At 41.7% G+C, this 17,369-nt stretch overlaps 1 protein-coding gene across 1 annotated transcript; it reads left to right on the forward strand.

Annotated features, from left to right (window-relative positions):
• The first annotated feature begins 1,567 nt into the window (after window positions 1-1,567).
• GRPEL2 (GrpE like 2, mitochondrial) lies at window positions 1,568-14,545 on the forward strand. Its single transcript, XM_007516383.3, has 4 exons — window positions 1,568-1,719; window positions 5,016-5,169; window positions 6,535-6,616; window positions 11,262-14,545. Exons 1-4 carry the CDS (start codon window positions 1,643-1,645, stop codon window positions 11,624-11,626), a joined length of 678 nt encoding a protein of 225 aa, XP_007516445.2. The 5' UTR covers window positions 1,568-1,642; the 3' UTR covers window positions 11,627-14,545.
• Window positions 14,546-17,369: the final 2,824 nt, after the last annotated feature.

A 17,369-nucleotide genomic window follows, 5' to 3' on the forward strand; every position in this document is an offset into this window, starting at 1 on the left:
TATTTAAAAAATAAAATAAAAAGATTTCTTTTGGCCTAATGGGTTATCCAAGTAATTAGTCTAGCAAATCAAAGCACCATAACTCCAGTCACCTCACATCCTGTCTACTTTTTATACCAAACCCCTCTAAAATTCACTCATTTTTTCCAATCTGCTTTATCGTCCAACTTCATTGGTTACTTATTCAGCACATACTATGTGCACCTAGTATACCAGATGTTAGAAATCACAGCTAAGACAAACACACACATGACATTAATACTCTAGGATAACAAACAAAAAAAGAAAGAAATGAAATGAAATGAAATGAAATGAAATGCTATGGGCGCTGGGTACACCTAAAATAGTAGCTACTTTAGTGAAGGCAGATCCTCTCTATGAGGCAAATCCCCTAAACTGACCTCCAACAGTTCCCAGGTCAGAATACAGTCCTCTCCAGCATAGTTTGATCCAACACTTTTTTCTTTAATGACTCCAGCTTTATCTCGGGTTCAGTGCCAGCACTACGAATCCATTGCTCCTAGTGGGCATTTTTTTCCTCCCCCCACCTCCATTTTATTCAATAGGATAGAGAGATGGAAGAGGGAGAAAGAGAGACCTGCAGACCTGCTTCACCACTTGTGAAGAAGTGCAGGTAGGGAGCAGAGGCTCGAACTCTGCGGGTCATTGTATGGGTCCTTGTGCTTAGTACTATGTCCATTCACCGGGTGCACCACTGCCCAGCCCCCAGCACTTTATCTTCTGAACTTCTGCATATGTACAACAAAGTAACCCATTCTCAAACATTGAAAAGCTTTGTAGCATGTTCCCACTGCAATAAGGGTAAAACTGAAGTTTATTCAAGAAAAATGTTAAATAATTACACTAGGGGCAGTTTTCATGAGACGTGGACAGACCCCCCCCTCCCCAATATATATACATGTGTATGTATATGTATACTTTCCCCCCTGCCCTAATACAGCTTTTAGTTCAGTGAAGAAAAGGGGGCAGGGGGTCAGACTGATGGCAGCAAGGGGAATCAGGCTTTGATCTCGTGCAATCCGGCCCAGCCTAGCCTTATGTACCCCCTCTCTCTTAGTACTTACACTCTTCTACTCATTTCACTGGGTTGTAAGGGATGCTATTGTTTCCCACTATCTGATCCACTTAACTCTTTTCATCTACTCATCCTTAGGCTTTCAATTCAAATACCATTTCATTTGGGAAAACTTCCACGCTCCGCCATAAAACATCCCAGGCTCCCGCAGGACCACACCCCTCACTCTAAAACACCAATTCTAATCTGACTTGCTCTTGAGTTTGCTCTTGCTCGCTTTTAAAACGCCTGCTCAGTCCCACCAGGGGGACAGCTGTGACCCAGCCCGGCAGCCCAGGAACCCGCGCGCCAAGCTCCCAGCTGACGTCACGAGAGTAAAGGCCACACCTTCCGGGCAAACCAAGCTAGAACCGGAAGTCTGCGTTCTGTCAGGAGGAAGCCGCGCTCAGCCAACCGGAAGTGAAAGGTCTCATTCGGACCCGCTGCGAGTGGGGAACGCCCTCAAAGGCTGCCGGGAAGCGTGGTTTTTTCAAGCTGACCTATCTCGCGCCTAGGAGCCATTGCGCGCGCGCGTGCGCCCCACCTCCGTCAGCCTAGGTCGGGAACATGGCCGCGCGGTCCTTGTGGGCGGCCAGGCAGCGGGTGCAATGCGTCCTGGCCTCGAGTGCCGCGTCTGAGGGCAGGTAAACGGGGCAGAGCGAAACTTGGGGACCTGGCGACGATGCGGGACGAGCGAGTCGTTGAGGCCGCCTATGGGTGGGTTGCACGGCGAGAGAACCTACCAAGCCTCAGGGCCGCCCCGACAAAACACTCACAGTCCCATTTTACAGAGGGGGAAACTGAGGCGGCAGACACGCCCCCTGGGTCTTCCGTGGGAGATGAAAAGACTCGTAGCTGGGCGGTGGAGATGCTTGGGAAACCTCCACCCCGCTTCTATTCAGTCGGGGATGTGCCGGCCCCCGCCCCCGGCTATGGCGTCTGCAGGTGCGCAGGGCTTGGCCCCCAGCCTCGCTGTCACTCTCAGCCCGGCCCCTTCGCTTGTCAGTCAAGGGAGGGCGGTGCCCCTGGGCTCCCCACTCGGCCCTTCCTCCTGCTCTCTGCAGTCTCTGAAGCTCCAGAGACCTCAGCCATTTATATGAATCACTCACGGGTGAGGTTCAGGAGTTGTGGGTCTTGGTTACTTTTTTTTTTTTTTTTAATTTTTATTTGTAAAAAGGAAACACTGACTAAACCATAGGATAATAGGGGTACAACTCCACACAATTCCCACCACCAGAACTCCGTATCCCATCCCCTCCCCCAATAGCTTTCCTATTCTTTATCCCTCTGGGAGCATGGACCCAGGGTCATTATGGGGTGCAGAAGGAGGAAGGTCTGGCTTCTGTAATCGCTTCCCTGCTGAATATGGGCATTGACAAGTCAATCCATACTCCCAGCCTGCCTCTCTCTTTCACTAGTGGGGAGGGGCTCCAGGACATATTGGTGGGGTCGTCTGTCCAGGGAAGTCTGTTCAGCATCATGCTAGCATCTGGAACCTGGTGGCAGAAAAGAGAGTTAACATACAAAGCCAAACAAGTTGTTGACTAAACATGAACCTAAAGGCTGGAGTAGTGCAGATGAAGATTTGGGGTCTCCGTTTTGAAGATAGCTAGTAGGCATATTTTAGGTATATTCCAAAGGGTCCATGACTATACTAGTTTTTTCCTGAGCCAGAACCAGGTTGTTGTCTGGTGTGGGTGGAGGGTGAGAATAGATGTTCAGCTTTGCGCGGGGCGTGGGGGGGCGACGACACTGATGGACACAGTCTGGTGGTGGGAATGGTGTTGATGTACATTCCTATTGTAGTCTCATAAATGTTGTAAATTAACTTAAAAGGAGGTATGGGGGTTGGGGCTGCTTGTGGCACATATAGAAGAATTCACAACGGGAGCTGGGAACTGGTTTAATCAATACAAGGTTTATTAGGGTGAAACAGGTAAATGGCAAAATAAGCACTTATCAAGGGTTAAGCATACGTTAAGTCTGAATATGGTTATCAAAGTTTAGTCCCATAAGATAAACAATTATCAGCTCTGGTAAAAGTTACTCATGGCTGTAGAGGGGTCTAAAAGTTTACTGGCTAGCAGAGTCACGCATGTTCAGTTCCCAGGAGAAGCAGCCATGGCGGATACCTGACCAGAAGAAGCTTCTGACCAGAAGCAGCAGCAACAACAGCCAAAAAGAGCATCATGTGCTCCAAGTCCCTTGCTTTTATACATTCCCTTCTCTGAAGCACCTCCTCAGGGTGACGTCATTTGTATGCTAATAGTCCCAAACTCCTGCTGGGGTCACCACAATAAATCACTAGTTAATTAATATGAGGGGGGAAAACTGATTGAATGTCTCAAACCTTTTAATACACAACCGCTAGGCTGAGTATAGTTGCTTCAGTCTAAGCACTTGAGACTTCGAATGTGTAATCAGACTGAATTTTAACAGTGGTCTCAAATTGTTAATACATTTCTAATAATGACTTGTTCTTTACTTTTTATAAACATTTTTTTGTTATCTTTATTCATTGGAGAGAGACTGCCAGAATTCAAGAGGGAAGGGTGAGTTAGAGTGACACCTGCAGCACTGTTCCATCACTCACAAAGTTTACCCCTGCAGATGGGGACAAAGGGCTTGAAGCTGGGTCCTTGCACATTGTGTACTCAACCAGTTGCACTACCACCTGCCCTGATTTTCTTTTTATATTTATTTATTTTCCCTTTTGTTGCCCTTGTTTTTTATTGTTGTTGTAGTTATTATTATTGTTGTTGTTGATGTCATCATCGTTAGATAGGACAGAGAGAAATAGAGGAGGGGAAGACAGAGGCGGAGAGAAAAATAGACACCTGCAGACCTGATTCACCCCTGGTGAAGCGACTCCCCTGCAGGTGGGGAGCCGGGGGCTCCAACCGGAATCCTTACTCTGGTCCTTGCGCTTTGTCTGCCTTAACCTGGTGCACAACCACCCGACTCCCCTGCCCTGATTTTTTAAGCACTAAGTACCAGATACTGGTGTCAGGGTTTTACTTTCATTTTCTTTTCCAGTTACAGTTGGTACTTCCTAAACTCTTTCTTCCTTCCATTTATTTATTTTTTGTTGTTAAAATATGTTTCTATTATTTATTTTTTTATTATTGGATAGAGATAGAAACGGGGGGGCAGGTGGTGGCTCACCTGGTTAAGTACTCACACTACAGTGCACAAGGACCCGGGTTCGAGCCCCTTGTCCTTCCTGGAGGGGGAAATCTTCACAAGTTGTGAAGCAGGGCTGCAGGTGTCTCTCTTGTCTCTCTCCCTAGCTATCTCCCCCATCCCTTCAATTTCTCTCTGTCTCTATCTAATAATAAGTAAATAAATTTTTTTTTTAATTTAAAAAAAATTGAGAGGGAAGGAAGAGATAGAGAATGAAGGAGACAAAGAGACACCTGCAGCCCTGCCTCACCTCTTGTGAAGCTTTCCACCTGCAGGTGGGGACCAGGGGCTTGAACCTGGGTTCTTGCACACTGTGATGTGAGCACTTAACCAGGTGTGCCACCACCTGGCCCCCTTTTCCTTCCATTTCTTTCTTTCTTTCCACTCTATTTTAATTTGTTAGGACAGAGAGAAATTAAGAGGGAGGTAGCTACGGAGAAAGAAAGAGAGATACCTACAGTGGGAATGGATAACATAATGGTTATGCAAAGAGATTTTCATGCCCGAAGCCTTAGGTTCAATCCCCCCGCACCACCATAAGCCAAAACTGAGCAGTGCTCTGGTGAAAGAGTGAGACCTGCAGACCTGTTTCACTGCTCATGAATGGTAAACCCCCCCTCCAGAACTTTCTAAGTGATTATATTAGTATAAATGAAAACACTTTGATTGGAGGGCCAATCAGAAAAACTTTCCGGTCTCCGATGATGAGCTAACTGTGGTGCCATGTTTTCATTGTGTACCTTCTCCCTCCTTTTAGAGGCTGGCTGCATCCTTTCAGCACTGCTACCCAGAGAACCACTGGTGAGGACTGCACTTCTGAGGACCCTCCCGATGATCTTGGGCCTTCTCTTGCAGAAAGAGCCTTAAAGGTCAAAGCTGTTAAACTGGAGAAGGAAGTTCAGGATTTAACGGTGAGTAGATTTTTTTTTTTTTTTAGTGCTCATTTTTCAAATTAAATTTTCTGTAATTGGCTCTTTACCCCCCACCTCATCTCTTTCTTACTATGTATTCTAGGCAGAAATAATCTGTAAGGAGGCTAGATGATAACACACCTGGTTAAGTGCTCACATTACAGTGTGCAAGGACCTAGGTTCAAGCCCCTGGTCCCCACCTGCAGGGGAAAAGCTTCATGAGTGGTGAAGCAAGGCTGCAGGTATCTCTCTTCCTCTAAGTCTCCTCCTCCCTTCTCAATTTCTCTGTTTTTATCCAATAATGAAAAAAAATTCTAAAAAATAATAACCATCTATAGGAAATTAAAACTAATACTGACTTACTGGTGCTACTGAGATTTCTCTATTTCTTGTTCCATATTGTCTTATGGTGCTTAGATGTATGATGTTTTGGGTGACTTTAAAGGAGATGCAGTACCTGTCATGTAGTAGCAACTCAATATATAACTGTTGAATGAAAGAGGCCATTTGTCATTGCCCTCTGGCATACTGTACTCAGTTCTGGGCTGAAGGAAAGAGGTAAGAGTGATCCTAAAGCAAGACCACCCAAGGTGGCAAGAAAATTGGCAAACTTGTTTTATGAGAGCAATTAAAGGAATCAGGGATTATGAAAATGAAGGCAAAAAACTAAAGGGACTAAGATGGTGAAATGACTTAACTGCCTTCAAGATAAATTACACATTTCCCCTCCCTGAAGCAGCTAGGACCTTTTCCAGACATGATGCCACCATCCCAGGGCCACCTTCTCATTCAAACAGAGACAGATACACCAGCGCTTGTCCCTCCAGTGACGCAGACTCTGCCATGTGGTGCAGAGGCTTAAATAACACACATCTACTGGTGAGCACTAGCTCCAGCTCAGCAGCACAACTTTTCAATTCTGGGTTGTCCTTGAGTTCAATTTATTGAACTAAAGTCAGAAGGTGCCAATGTCGGCTAAATGAGAAATATCAAGGGTTTCTGTTTGTTTGTGTTTTTCAAGAGAAAGAGCTTCAGCAATACTGTTAAAAGGGTTCAAACTAGTAGATTCAATGACAGCCTATCAAGGCTGCTAGTGTCCTGGGCTAGCAAAATAGTTCATTTATTTACTCTACCATTGTGCAGCAGAGGTTTAAATATCGCTTCCACTGCACTGAAGGAAACTCTGTCTGACTGAAACACACACACACACACACAGTAGAGTTTTGCTTTGACTGGGGGCAATGGTAGGTGGGAACAGCTGATTTAAGATTCCCAAACCTACTTTTTGGTTAAGCCTATGATAAAGGTGAAATTTGTCAGCAAAAACACTCTTTTCTCATTACTTCGATTTTGTTTTACATTTAGGTGAAATACCAGAGAGCTGTAGCTGACAGTGAAAACATAAGAAGGAGAACCCAAAGATGTGTAGAAGATGCCAAGATATTTGGTAAGGAGGTTAATCAAAATTAAAAAAAAAAAAAAAAGACCTTTTATTTTAAGGCCACTTGCTAACCATTCTGCCGGCTTAAGATAGTGAGAACTTATCTTGGTCCTTAACCAATTCCAGCCCTCCCCTTCCACCACTACCACAAGCTTTATTCTGTTTATTGAGAATATTGTCAAATCATTTTATTATTGACAGTATTAGCTTTTTATTTTATTAAGTATTGACAAGTTATTCTTTTCCCACCTTTTGTTGCCCTTGTTTTATTGTTGTAGTAGTTGTTGTTGTTATTGATGTCATCATTGTTGGGTAGGACAGAGAGAAATGGAGAGAGGAGGGGAAGACAGGGAGAGAGAAAGACAGACACTTGCAGACCTGCTTCACTGCCTGTGAAGTGACTGCAGGTGGGGAGCCGGGGGCTCAAACTGGGATCCTTATGCTGGGCTTTACACTTCGCACCATGTGTGCTTAACCCGCTACACTACCGCCCGTCCTCCAACAAGTTATTCTTAAAGGTATTAATTTTGTTAATGCTTAATAAAAAAAAAAGTTATGGAATACTTGCCTTCATAGTCACCAAATCTTTCATTATTTTTCTGGTATGTACAGTAAGCCTAGTGCTTATATAAATAGCTCCTAACTTCGAACAAGCAGTTATTAAGACGTTCTGGGAAGGAGTCAAAGCATAGATAATCACAATGTTGAAAATTGCTTTATAGAAGTAAAATTTGTCTAAGTCCATTGTGTAGTAATAGCCACATTTCCAGCTGAAAGTTTTCACCACTATGGAGGAAAATTATATGTAGTATTAGCAGTGTTGTTGTGCAACACTTTGAAGTTACTGAGTTACTTTTAAATTACTCAGAGACAAAGGCTGTGGACCACATGGGAGCAGATAGCCCTGAAGACTATGCCAGGTGACATCACATCTATTGTTACTCATTGGGTAATCTTTTGAGTCTATTTCAAAGTCATTCAGAAAGTTTTCTCTTAACATATCATGTCTTGTTCCAAATATATTCCCTTTTTTAATGTTTTAGAGCGTTGATGACTTCAAATTAATAACACAAGAAAATAAAGCCAAGTCTTTAGAAATTAGTTAGGCAAAGAAATAAAAGATAATTGACACAATTTATTTATTTTATATATATATATATATATATTCTGAAATTGTTAATTTAGTAACAGGGCTTCAAGGGTTGTAGGCAAGTCTGTGATTGCTTACAGTGCTCCTTGTTTAGTACAGAGTACCATGCTGCCACTACACATGGCATGAAAATGTTTGAGGATCCTTCATCTAGTCACGTTTTATAGTTGAACCAAACATTTTAATTGGTGGCAGGACTCTATTGTCTTCTGACCCCTGTGTGTGTTTGTTGGTTTGTCTGTTTAGTTTTTCCCCTACGTCATACTACTTCTTGTTTACTGGATTCTATCTGCTATTTGCATATAGGATACACTTCATTCCTGTCCTGTCCAACCCCAGTACTTCAGCATAGGCTTCTGCTTATCATTCGGTGGTGTAACCATCATTTTTCTAGATGTGGGGTATCAGCTAGGTACTGATTTCCAGATCATAGTCTTAATACTTCATCCATATTTTAGTCTCAAATTTCTGACTGTCAGAGTAGTATTTATCAAACTACAGCCTATAGGTTAAGTGTGCCACCTATTAGTTCATAAATATAATTGTGAATTTCATCATAAAAAATTCATGGAATTTTTTTCATGTAACCACTTGCATGAAGTTCTTTGAGAGAGGTGTTTGTTTTGCTTTGTTTTGTTTTTGTTCATTTTTTGCACCCAGTAGAGCGCACACCTTGCCAGGAATAAGGACCCAGTGTCAAGCCCCATCCCTACCTGCAGGGAGGAAGCTTCACAAGTGGTGAAGCAGTGCTCCAAGTGTCTCTCATTCTCCCTATCTCCCTCTCCCCTCACAATTTCTCTGCCATTACCCAAGACATAAATGAAATATTTTAAAATGAAAAAAACAAAATTGAAGATCACTCAGTGAGAATACAATTAGAAATCTTTTATGAAGATTATCTACCAGGAATGGTTTGGCTTCATAACCCACCTTCTTTCATACAAGTCATGGAGATCTTTTCCCCCTATAAAAAATAACAGATAACTACTGGAGTAAGTAATAATTAGAAGAGAATGAGAGAGCTGGTGAAATAGCCCAATTGAGCGGTATGCTACTTTGCCATGTCTGCAATCCAGGTTCAAGCCTAGCCCCCACCACATTGATGGAAGCTTTGGTGCTGTGGTTTCATCCACTCTTGACACACTCTTTGCCTGTCTATATCTAAACAAAACAAAAAGAATAGTAAGACTGAATCCCTCACCATCCAGACAACACAACCTCTGCTTCTATTAATTTTCCCAAGTAGGAGCCAGATGGCCTGTACAACTCAGCCCAGCAGAAGCTTACAGCTTTCACAATTACATTAGAAAATTGTATCTTCCTTTGGTGGCTACAGGATGCCTTTGATGTCCCTGATCATTATCAGACATTATTTTCTCTAGAGTGGAATTCTAATATTACTGTCATATTTTTAAGACCTCTAGTCAATCTCTTTTGCTTTTTTCAATTATTTGTTTAACCACCACTAACATTTAAGACTGACACCCTTTATGTGGAGGTGGGAGTTACCTTGTGGATTTTTTTTTTTTAATACAAAGACAGGGCCAACTTTTTCAGTCTTTATTTATAGATAGAGTGAGCAAATGAAAAAAGTGACAACATAGCATAGCATAGGATTGCCATGGAGTTCTCCTGGTGCTGTGGTGCTCCCTGTAGTGCTGGGGCTCAAGCCCACATAGTAAGGTGCAAATTCTACTGGGTGAGCTAGTTATCTCCCACCTTTTTTCTTTTAGAACTTTGATCACACCAAATCTCTTTCTCTGGAAACACTTCCTGGTTTCACTCTCCCATCCAGTCCAAGCTGTGTTATGCCCAGGTTACTTCATTTGACTCTCCTGTTTCTTCTGGTGGCTTCCCTCCTCATCCATCTGTCATGCTTCCAGCACTTCAAACTCATTATGCATGCTACTTGACTAATCCAGATCCCATTATACTTGTTTTACTCAAGAAACTTTACTTCTAGCACACGGAAATTAAAGATAAGAGTCCTTACCTGTCAATCATGTCCTTCCCAACAGCTTTTGCCTTTAACAGTTCATGTGATTCTAAAAATTATTAGATAAGTCTTGTTACCCATCTCTGGCAAGTATGTGTAGTTAGTTCTTCATACTATAAATTTGGAAGTGCACATTACTTATGGATATTTTACTTTCCTATTCCTCTTTTACCAGCCCTTAAGAAAAAGTGCTCTCCACTCCCCTCTGGGGCTTTTTACCTACATGACTGTCCTGCTTCTAGCAGACTTTTTTTCAAGAGCAGGTGAGAGATAAGAAAAGGATAAGAGCACACTTATCCACAGCACTGCTTTACTACTTGCAAAGCTTCCCCTTTGCATGGGTGCTCCTATGTGGTAGCTGGAGACTTGAACCCAAGTCCTCACACATAGCAAAGTATCAGACCCTACCAGGTGAGCTGTCTCCTGACCCCAAGAAAAAAACATTTTACTCTTCCTTAGCTGTCTTGTAAACTTTATAAATCATTATGTCACTTGACACACACACACACACACACACACACACACTTGAGATTTTTGTTTGTTTTTGTCACTGCTGGGGCTTCACTGCTCTGTATCAGCTTTTTCAGATAAAAAGAAAGAGGTAGGGTCGGGCGGTAGCGCAGTGGGTTAAACACATATGGCACAAACCACCCAGCGGGTTAAGTGCACATGGTGCAAAAGTGCAAGAACCAGTGTAAGGATCCCGGTTCGAGCCCCTGGCTCCCCACCTGCAGCGGGGAGTCGCTTCATAAGTGGTGAAGCAGGTCTGCAGGTGTCTTATCTTTCTCTCCCTCTCTGTCTTCCCCTCCTCTTTCAGTTTCTCTCTGTCCTACCCAACAGCAACATCAATAGCAACAATAATAATAACCACAGCAACAATTTTTTTTTAAAAAATGACCAGGGCAAAAAAGGGAGGGGGAAATAGCCTCCAGGAGCAGTAGATTCGTGGTGCAGGCACTGAGCCCCAGCAATAACCCTAGAGGCAAAAAAAAAAAGAAGAAGAAGAAGAAAGAAAAAGGGACAGAGATGGTGAGCTAGAAGAAGAGGCAGCACAGCACCAGAAATTCTGCCCAGTGCTGAATTTGAACCTGGATCACACACATGACAAAGCAGGTACCCTCCCATGTGAACTGTCTTGCCAGCTGCCCATTGAGAATCCTCCTCAGCACAGCTAAAACAGGCAAAAGTTTTCAAAATATGGGTAACTCAGCACAAAGGTAGATGACAACAAGAATACAAAAAGCACATAAAAATGATCAAGTATTTGAAGGACAAGTGTCTGTGCCTACTATATATAGAACTACAAGTTCTTAACCCTCTTCCCCTTTTCCAAGTAGATTTCTAAGTAGATGTGGTTGCTAGGAGTAACACTGGGTTGATAATCGATGATAATCACACTTCCTGGATTACCACTGTATTAGCCACCTGCCTGAGCCTTCCCCATACTTCACCCTTAAGAGCAGGGTACTTTCTTCACAAACAATAAAAGTGTCTGATTTCTGTAGGAATCCAGAGTTTCTGTAAGGACTTGGTGGAAGTAGCAGACATTTTAGAGAAGACTACAGAGTGCATTTCTGAAGAAGCAGAGCCTGGGGACCAGAAGCTCACACTGGAAAAGATCTTCCGAGGTCTGTCACTTTTAGAAGCCAAGCTGAAAAGTGTGTTTGCCAAGCACGGCCTGGAGAAGATGACACCCGTAGGAGACAAATACGACCCTCATGAGCACGAACTCATCTGTCACGTGCCTGCTGGTGTTGGGGTGCAGCCTGGCACTGTGGCACTAGTCAGGCAAGATGGCTATAAGCTACATGGCCGTACCATTAGACTTGCCCAGGTAGAAGTGGCAGTGGAATCTCAGAGAAGACTCTGAATGAGCCATCAGGAACTGAATGTTCTCCTAGAGTGCAGTCACCTGTGCTTCCTTTATTTATTAAACTAGGTTTGTATTGTACATGAGGTACTTCATGTGACCTGTTTTGGATTTAGTCATATTGGCTTTATTTCTAAGATTGATTTCATGTGACCAGTTTGGTCTCCCTGGAAGTCTTGCCATTGGGCATTTGATCAATGTCACAAGTATTCATATAACTTTTAAACATTTTGCTTAAGAAAACTATTTTGAAATAGATATTCTGATGACTTTCAACCCAAAATCTTTTGTACAGGTGGATGGAAATGAGTATAAAGTTATGTTCAGTTTGGTTTTGATTTCCCCACCCCCACCCCCAGAACACCACTCCACTCTGGCATATGGTGGTGTCAGGGCTTAAACCTGCAAGGTTCCATGTACTGGTGCTGTGCTAGCTCCTCAGCCACAGAATTGTTGTATTTACAAGTAATTATGCCTCCCTAGTGGTCCCTATAACAAGAGTTGAATAGGATCTTGTCTCTTTTGGGAAAGGGGGACTTTAGGGGTTTCGGAGCTTTATAGTTATATGAATTGAGATAATTTGGGGTTGGTTTTTATACACACAGATTTTCAGGACTTTCCGTTTTTACATTCCTTTTAGCCATAATTTACCCTTGAATTCTCTTCCAGGTAAATTTCATCTTCACACTCATTGTCCTTTTACATTTCCCCTTTCCCATTTCCCATTTACAATGGCTAAATGCCCAGACAAGAATTGGAAGACTGGAACAACTGAGAAACTGATCCCTTTCAAACAAGATGGCCAGGAACCCTTCTTCTGCCTTTCTTGTGGTATCTTCACCTAACACAGCTGTCTAGGTGTACAGTCATTTCTGGAAAAATGAGGCAGCACCAACAGGTGATGACACAGATTACTCTATATTTTACCCAGTTTCCTTTAACTAGCCCTGAAGTCCTCTGCCACTCTGTCACATCTGCCTTGTGATCCTTTACTGTTAGATTATGTGGGGGTGGTCCAGACAAAAACAATTAGTTTTCTAATAATAATAATGGCTTCTCGTTTCATTTGGCTATCTTTAATTGGTGCTTACAGATCACTACCTCTGCTACATTGAGCTTTATTTCCTAGTTTTTATGTCAACGCGTGTATAAACATCTCACTTCCCTTTCATATATTAACGTGTTTATTTTTTTGTTTTCTTCAGTCTTGATAGTAGCTACTGTTCTGTAATATATTTGTTCAATAAATGAATTAGTGAGCTAGTTAAACTCTAGAAAGGAGATCAGGAACACATATTTTAATGTTAGAGGCCTTATTGATAATCTGATCTCACTTTTTCAGCTTCTTCTGAAGCATAAAAATGTGATGTTTTTAGAACTGGACTCAAGGAAAAATGTCTAGAACTAGTAAACTAAATTTCTGTGAGAACTTGTATAAGCAGTAACTAGATATTAAGGTTGATCACTTAAAATTCAACAGTTCTTTAATAAACGTGCAAATATGTTCTCAGCAGATATTGGAATGTCTGAACTATATAGGTTAAGATTGAAGTTAGTTTCTCAATAAAATAATCCATTTATATAGGCTTTCTCTGATCCCATTTATGGAGCGATGGAAGTTGCCTCTTAAATACCATGTGTCCTTATGGGATACTACACAAACATATACTGTAAAACTACCCTCAATGAGTATCACCTCCACCAAGTTAAAACACTTGGGAAAAAAAAATTCAATACATGCTTTCAAAATTCAAAATAAAGACAAGCGGTAAGATTTTAAAACCAGAACCCTATTTTGGCATTCCACCAAGCACTTAGTGTAAATTAATCAAGTTCAAAATGGGAATTTGTCCATTTGTATTCATTCCTTTGAGACTGACAGATGGCCAGGAGAAAAATAAATGAATTACTACTACCCATGTTTTTGTTTCTTTTTCTTTTTTTATTCTTTACTAACTACCAGTGAATGAAACCATCATTTTATGTATGGACTGTTCTAATTACTTGAAGGACTGTCTAATATTCCTGGCAACCTCCTGTTTCAGCAAGTAAATTAAGAATTGTAGTAGATCTTCTTATTATTCAGTAGATCTGCATACTTAAATGTATTAAATTTAGAAGATGAAGCTATAAACACTAGAAATCGCCAAAAGTTGGACAGCTTTAGGAGCCTGAGCAGCATAATAGAGCATAGTGTTGGTAGATGTAGAGTTGAACTAGTTTAGATCCAGCATCTGCTTACCTTCTGACAGCAGTCGTTTCACACTTCTGAACCTGTTCCCTTATTGTAAAGTGGATATAGTCACTCTCTTACAATATTGTGAGGATTAAAAAGTGAAATGTACAGATTTCCTTGTACAGTAGTAGTTCCTTGGTTTTTTGTTTGTTTTTCATTTGCATTTTATTGTATGTATCATTTTATCTGTATTTTTAATAGCTGCCAAAAGTCTGGAAAGGCAAAGATCAGTTATGAGATGCTTAGCTAAATCATAAACTAATCAATTAGAGTAACTTATTTTTCCTTTCAGTTTTTTTTTATTTATTTACTTTTTTATTTGGCTGTTTCCTTTCTTAACCATACCCAAGACTAAAGAAGCAAGAAAATTAATTCATTGCGCTTAATTATTTTTATCTTGATGGTAAAAATTGGTTTGCAGATGTCATGTAAGGTTAAGTCTGGGGTCACTTAAAAAGAAGAAGGTGTTGGTATTTCAGTTGTTGGAGTTATGGAAATCTTTAACAGATTGTCCTCAGTGCCGTAAAGGAATCTGTCTCTCAATACTAATGTGAATTGTATTTTTCAAGGCAAAGGTTTTGGTAAGTGAGGAAAGGTTCTTAAAAGTAAAAAAATAAATAAATAAATAAAGGTAAATACAACACTCAGAAGCAACTAATAAAATCTGAATTGAAACAACTGGAGCTCAAGTGTCCAGTGTCTGCATGATTCTCCGTGTGTTTTGAAGTGTTATACTGACTTTGGCCCACCATGTTGATCCTCTGTGAAGTGTCTTGAGATCACTCAGCAGTTCAACCAGGGAGGTGGAATGTAAGCAATACTCCTGCCTTAGCTCTGTGTGTGTGTTTTGTTTTTTGCTTTCTGATTCATATGTATTTCTTTTTTATTAGTGATTTAGTAATTATTTACAAGATTGTAAGATAATAGGGGTATAATGTTATACTGTTCCCACCATCAGAGTTCTGTGTCCATTCCCTACATTGGAGACATCCCTATTCTTTTTTTAAAACATTTTTTATTTCTAAATTTTTTACTTATTTATTATTGGATAAAGACAGAAATTGAGAGGGGAGGGAAAGATGGAGAGATACCTGCAGCCCTGCTTCATCACTCATGAAGCTTTCCCCCTGCAGGTGGGGGACCAGGGGCTTGAACCTGGGTCTTTATGCATTGTAATGTGAGTGCTTAACCAGGTGCACCACAGCCTGGCCCCCAACTTCCCTATTCTTTATCCCTCTGGGAATATGGACCAAAATTCTTTTTGGGGTGCTTAGATTTGGACCTGTTTCTACCCTTCTTTCTGGCATTGTGTTTAATTCCTGGTTCTAATCCTCTATTATAACTCCTTCACTTCAGTTGCTCAGTGCCTGACCATTGTCTCAGCCATATTACTGGCATGTGGTCTTATTCTAACCTCCAGCTTCTACATGTCCTTATCAGCCTATGGTGGCCTGTTTCTCTACTGACTTCTTTACTCTTTGAAACCAGTCATTCCTGTGGTTAAGTTTTGTATTTTTCCAATCCTATCTGCATACCCTGGGTCCATATCCCATTGCTTTCTACACTCCCAATGCTATTAAACATTAAGACTTTCACATTCTCTTACTATGTGTAAGGACCTGGGTTCAAGCCCCCACACCCCATCTGCAGCGAGGGCTGTTTCATGAGTGGTGAAGCATGTCTGCGGGTGTCTGTCTCTCCTTCCCTATCTCCCCTCCCCTCCCCTCTCAATTTCTCTGTCATACCCAATAAACTAGAAAAAGAGAAAGGGGACAAAGAAAAGGATGGCTGTTGGGAGCAGTAGACTCATAAGGCTGGTACAGAGCCCCAGTGAGAACCCTGGTGGCAAAAAAGACTTTCACATTCTCAAGTTCATTGGCAGTTTTAAAACACAAGAATTTCCAATTCTTGAATCAGGGCTTTGTGATTGACCAATAGAATGTATAAGTAACATTGCCAGTTTCTAACCCCATCCCTTAAAAAAAAAAAAAAAAAAAAACCTGGCAGTCCCACTTTCTTACCATCAAGCTGAGAGCAAGCTGCCAGGAGAATGGAATTGCAGATCCTGACTGAGCTTTCAGCTGATAACCAACACAACTTTGCCAGCTGTTTATGTGAGCTTTTTTTTTTTTTAATAACCAGGCACACCAGTGCCTGCCACCACCCCTTTTTTCTTAGAGATTTTTTCTTTTTTTAAAAAAAAAAATACATATTCTTGGGAGTCAGGCGGTAGCGCAGTGGGTTAAGCGCACGTGGCATGAAGTGCAAGGACCAGCGTAAAGATCCCAGTTTGAGTCTCTGGCTCCCCACTTGCAGGGGAGTTGCTTCACAGGCAGTGAAGCAGGTCTGCAGGTGTCTTCTCTCCCCCTCTGTCTTTCTCTCCATTTCTCTCTGTCCTATACAACGACGATATCAATAACTACAACAATAAAAAACAAGGACAACAAAAGGGAAAATAAATTTTAAAAAACTTAAAAAAAATTTTTTTTTTACCTATTGGATAGAGACAGGAAGAAATTAAGATGGTAGGGAGAGATAGGAAAAGAGACAGATACATGTAGCCCTGCTTCATCACTAATGAAGCTTCCCCCTGCAGATGAGGACCAGGGGGCTTGAACCTGAATCCTTGTGCTTGGTAATATGTGTATGCTTAACCAGGTGAGCCACCATCTGGCCCCTATGTGAGCTTTCTCAAAAGCAGATCCTTCATCTCCCTGTCAGGCAGGCCCACCTAACACCACTGGAACAGAGTTGATGAACAGAGCTGATCTCACTGTTAACCTTTAGTCATCAGGTGTGGGGTTACAAAGCAATAGATAGCATACAGAAACCCAATGTCTCTAGTTGTTTCACAGTATTGACCAGATTTTTATTCATTTATTTATTTATTTAGCTTTGTGGTGGTTGTTTTGTCTGTACTTTTTATAGCATCTTTCAAACTTGGCCTTCAACTTTGATGTGCTCATATATTGTCAATTTATTGGTAGAATAGGAGAAACTCCTCTAAGAAGACAGCTAAAAATTCTAGAGTAAGCAAAGATCCTAAATCAAGATTAGAGTCTGCTTTCATACGGTGGGGGGTGGGGGGGGATGTTGGGCGGAGGTGTGTGTGTGTGCCAAGAAGTTGATTTTATAGGGCAAGAGACATAGCTCACCAGTTAGTGCCCATGCCTTGCCATGTATGCATCCCAAGTTAAACCCCAGCACCAGATGGGAGAGCCACAGCATCACACCAGGGGAAGCTCTGGTGCGTGTTTCTCTCTCTCTGTGTGTGTGTGTGTGTGTGTGTGTGTGTGTGTGTGTGTGTGTGTGAGTGTGTGTGTGTGTGTGTACCTGAATGAAAAGTTCCACTAGGCAGCAGGATAGTCAAATATACAAAACCCAGCTCCAGAAAGGAAAAAAAGGGGAAAAGAAGGTAAAATTTTTAATTGGCATACTTTAACGATGACTCTTTAGTCACTATCAGGCCACTCCATCAGCTGGGGCCCTAGTCGGGGAGTCCTGAGA

The sequence above is a fragment of the Erinaceus europaeus genome, chromosome 2 (genome assembly GCF_950295315.1).
Source record: "Erinaceus europaeus chromosome 2, mEriEur2.1, whole genome shotgun sequence".
In the NCBI taxonomy this organism is placed as follows: Eukaryota; Metazoa; Chordata; class Mammalia; order Eulipotyphla; family Erinaceidae; genus Erinaceus; species Erinaceus europaeus.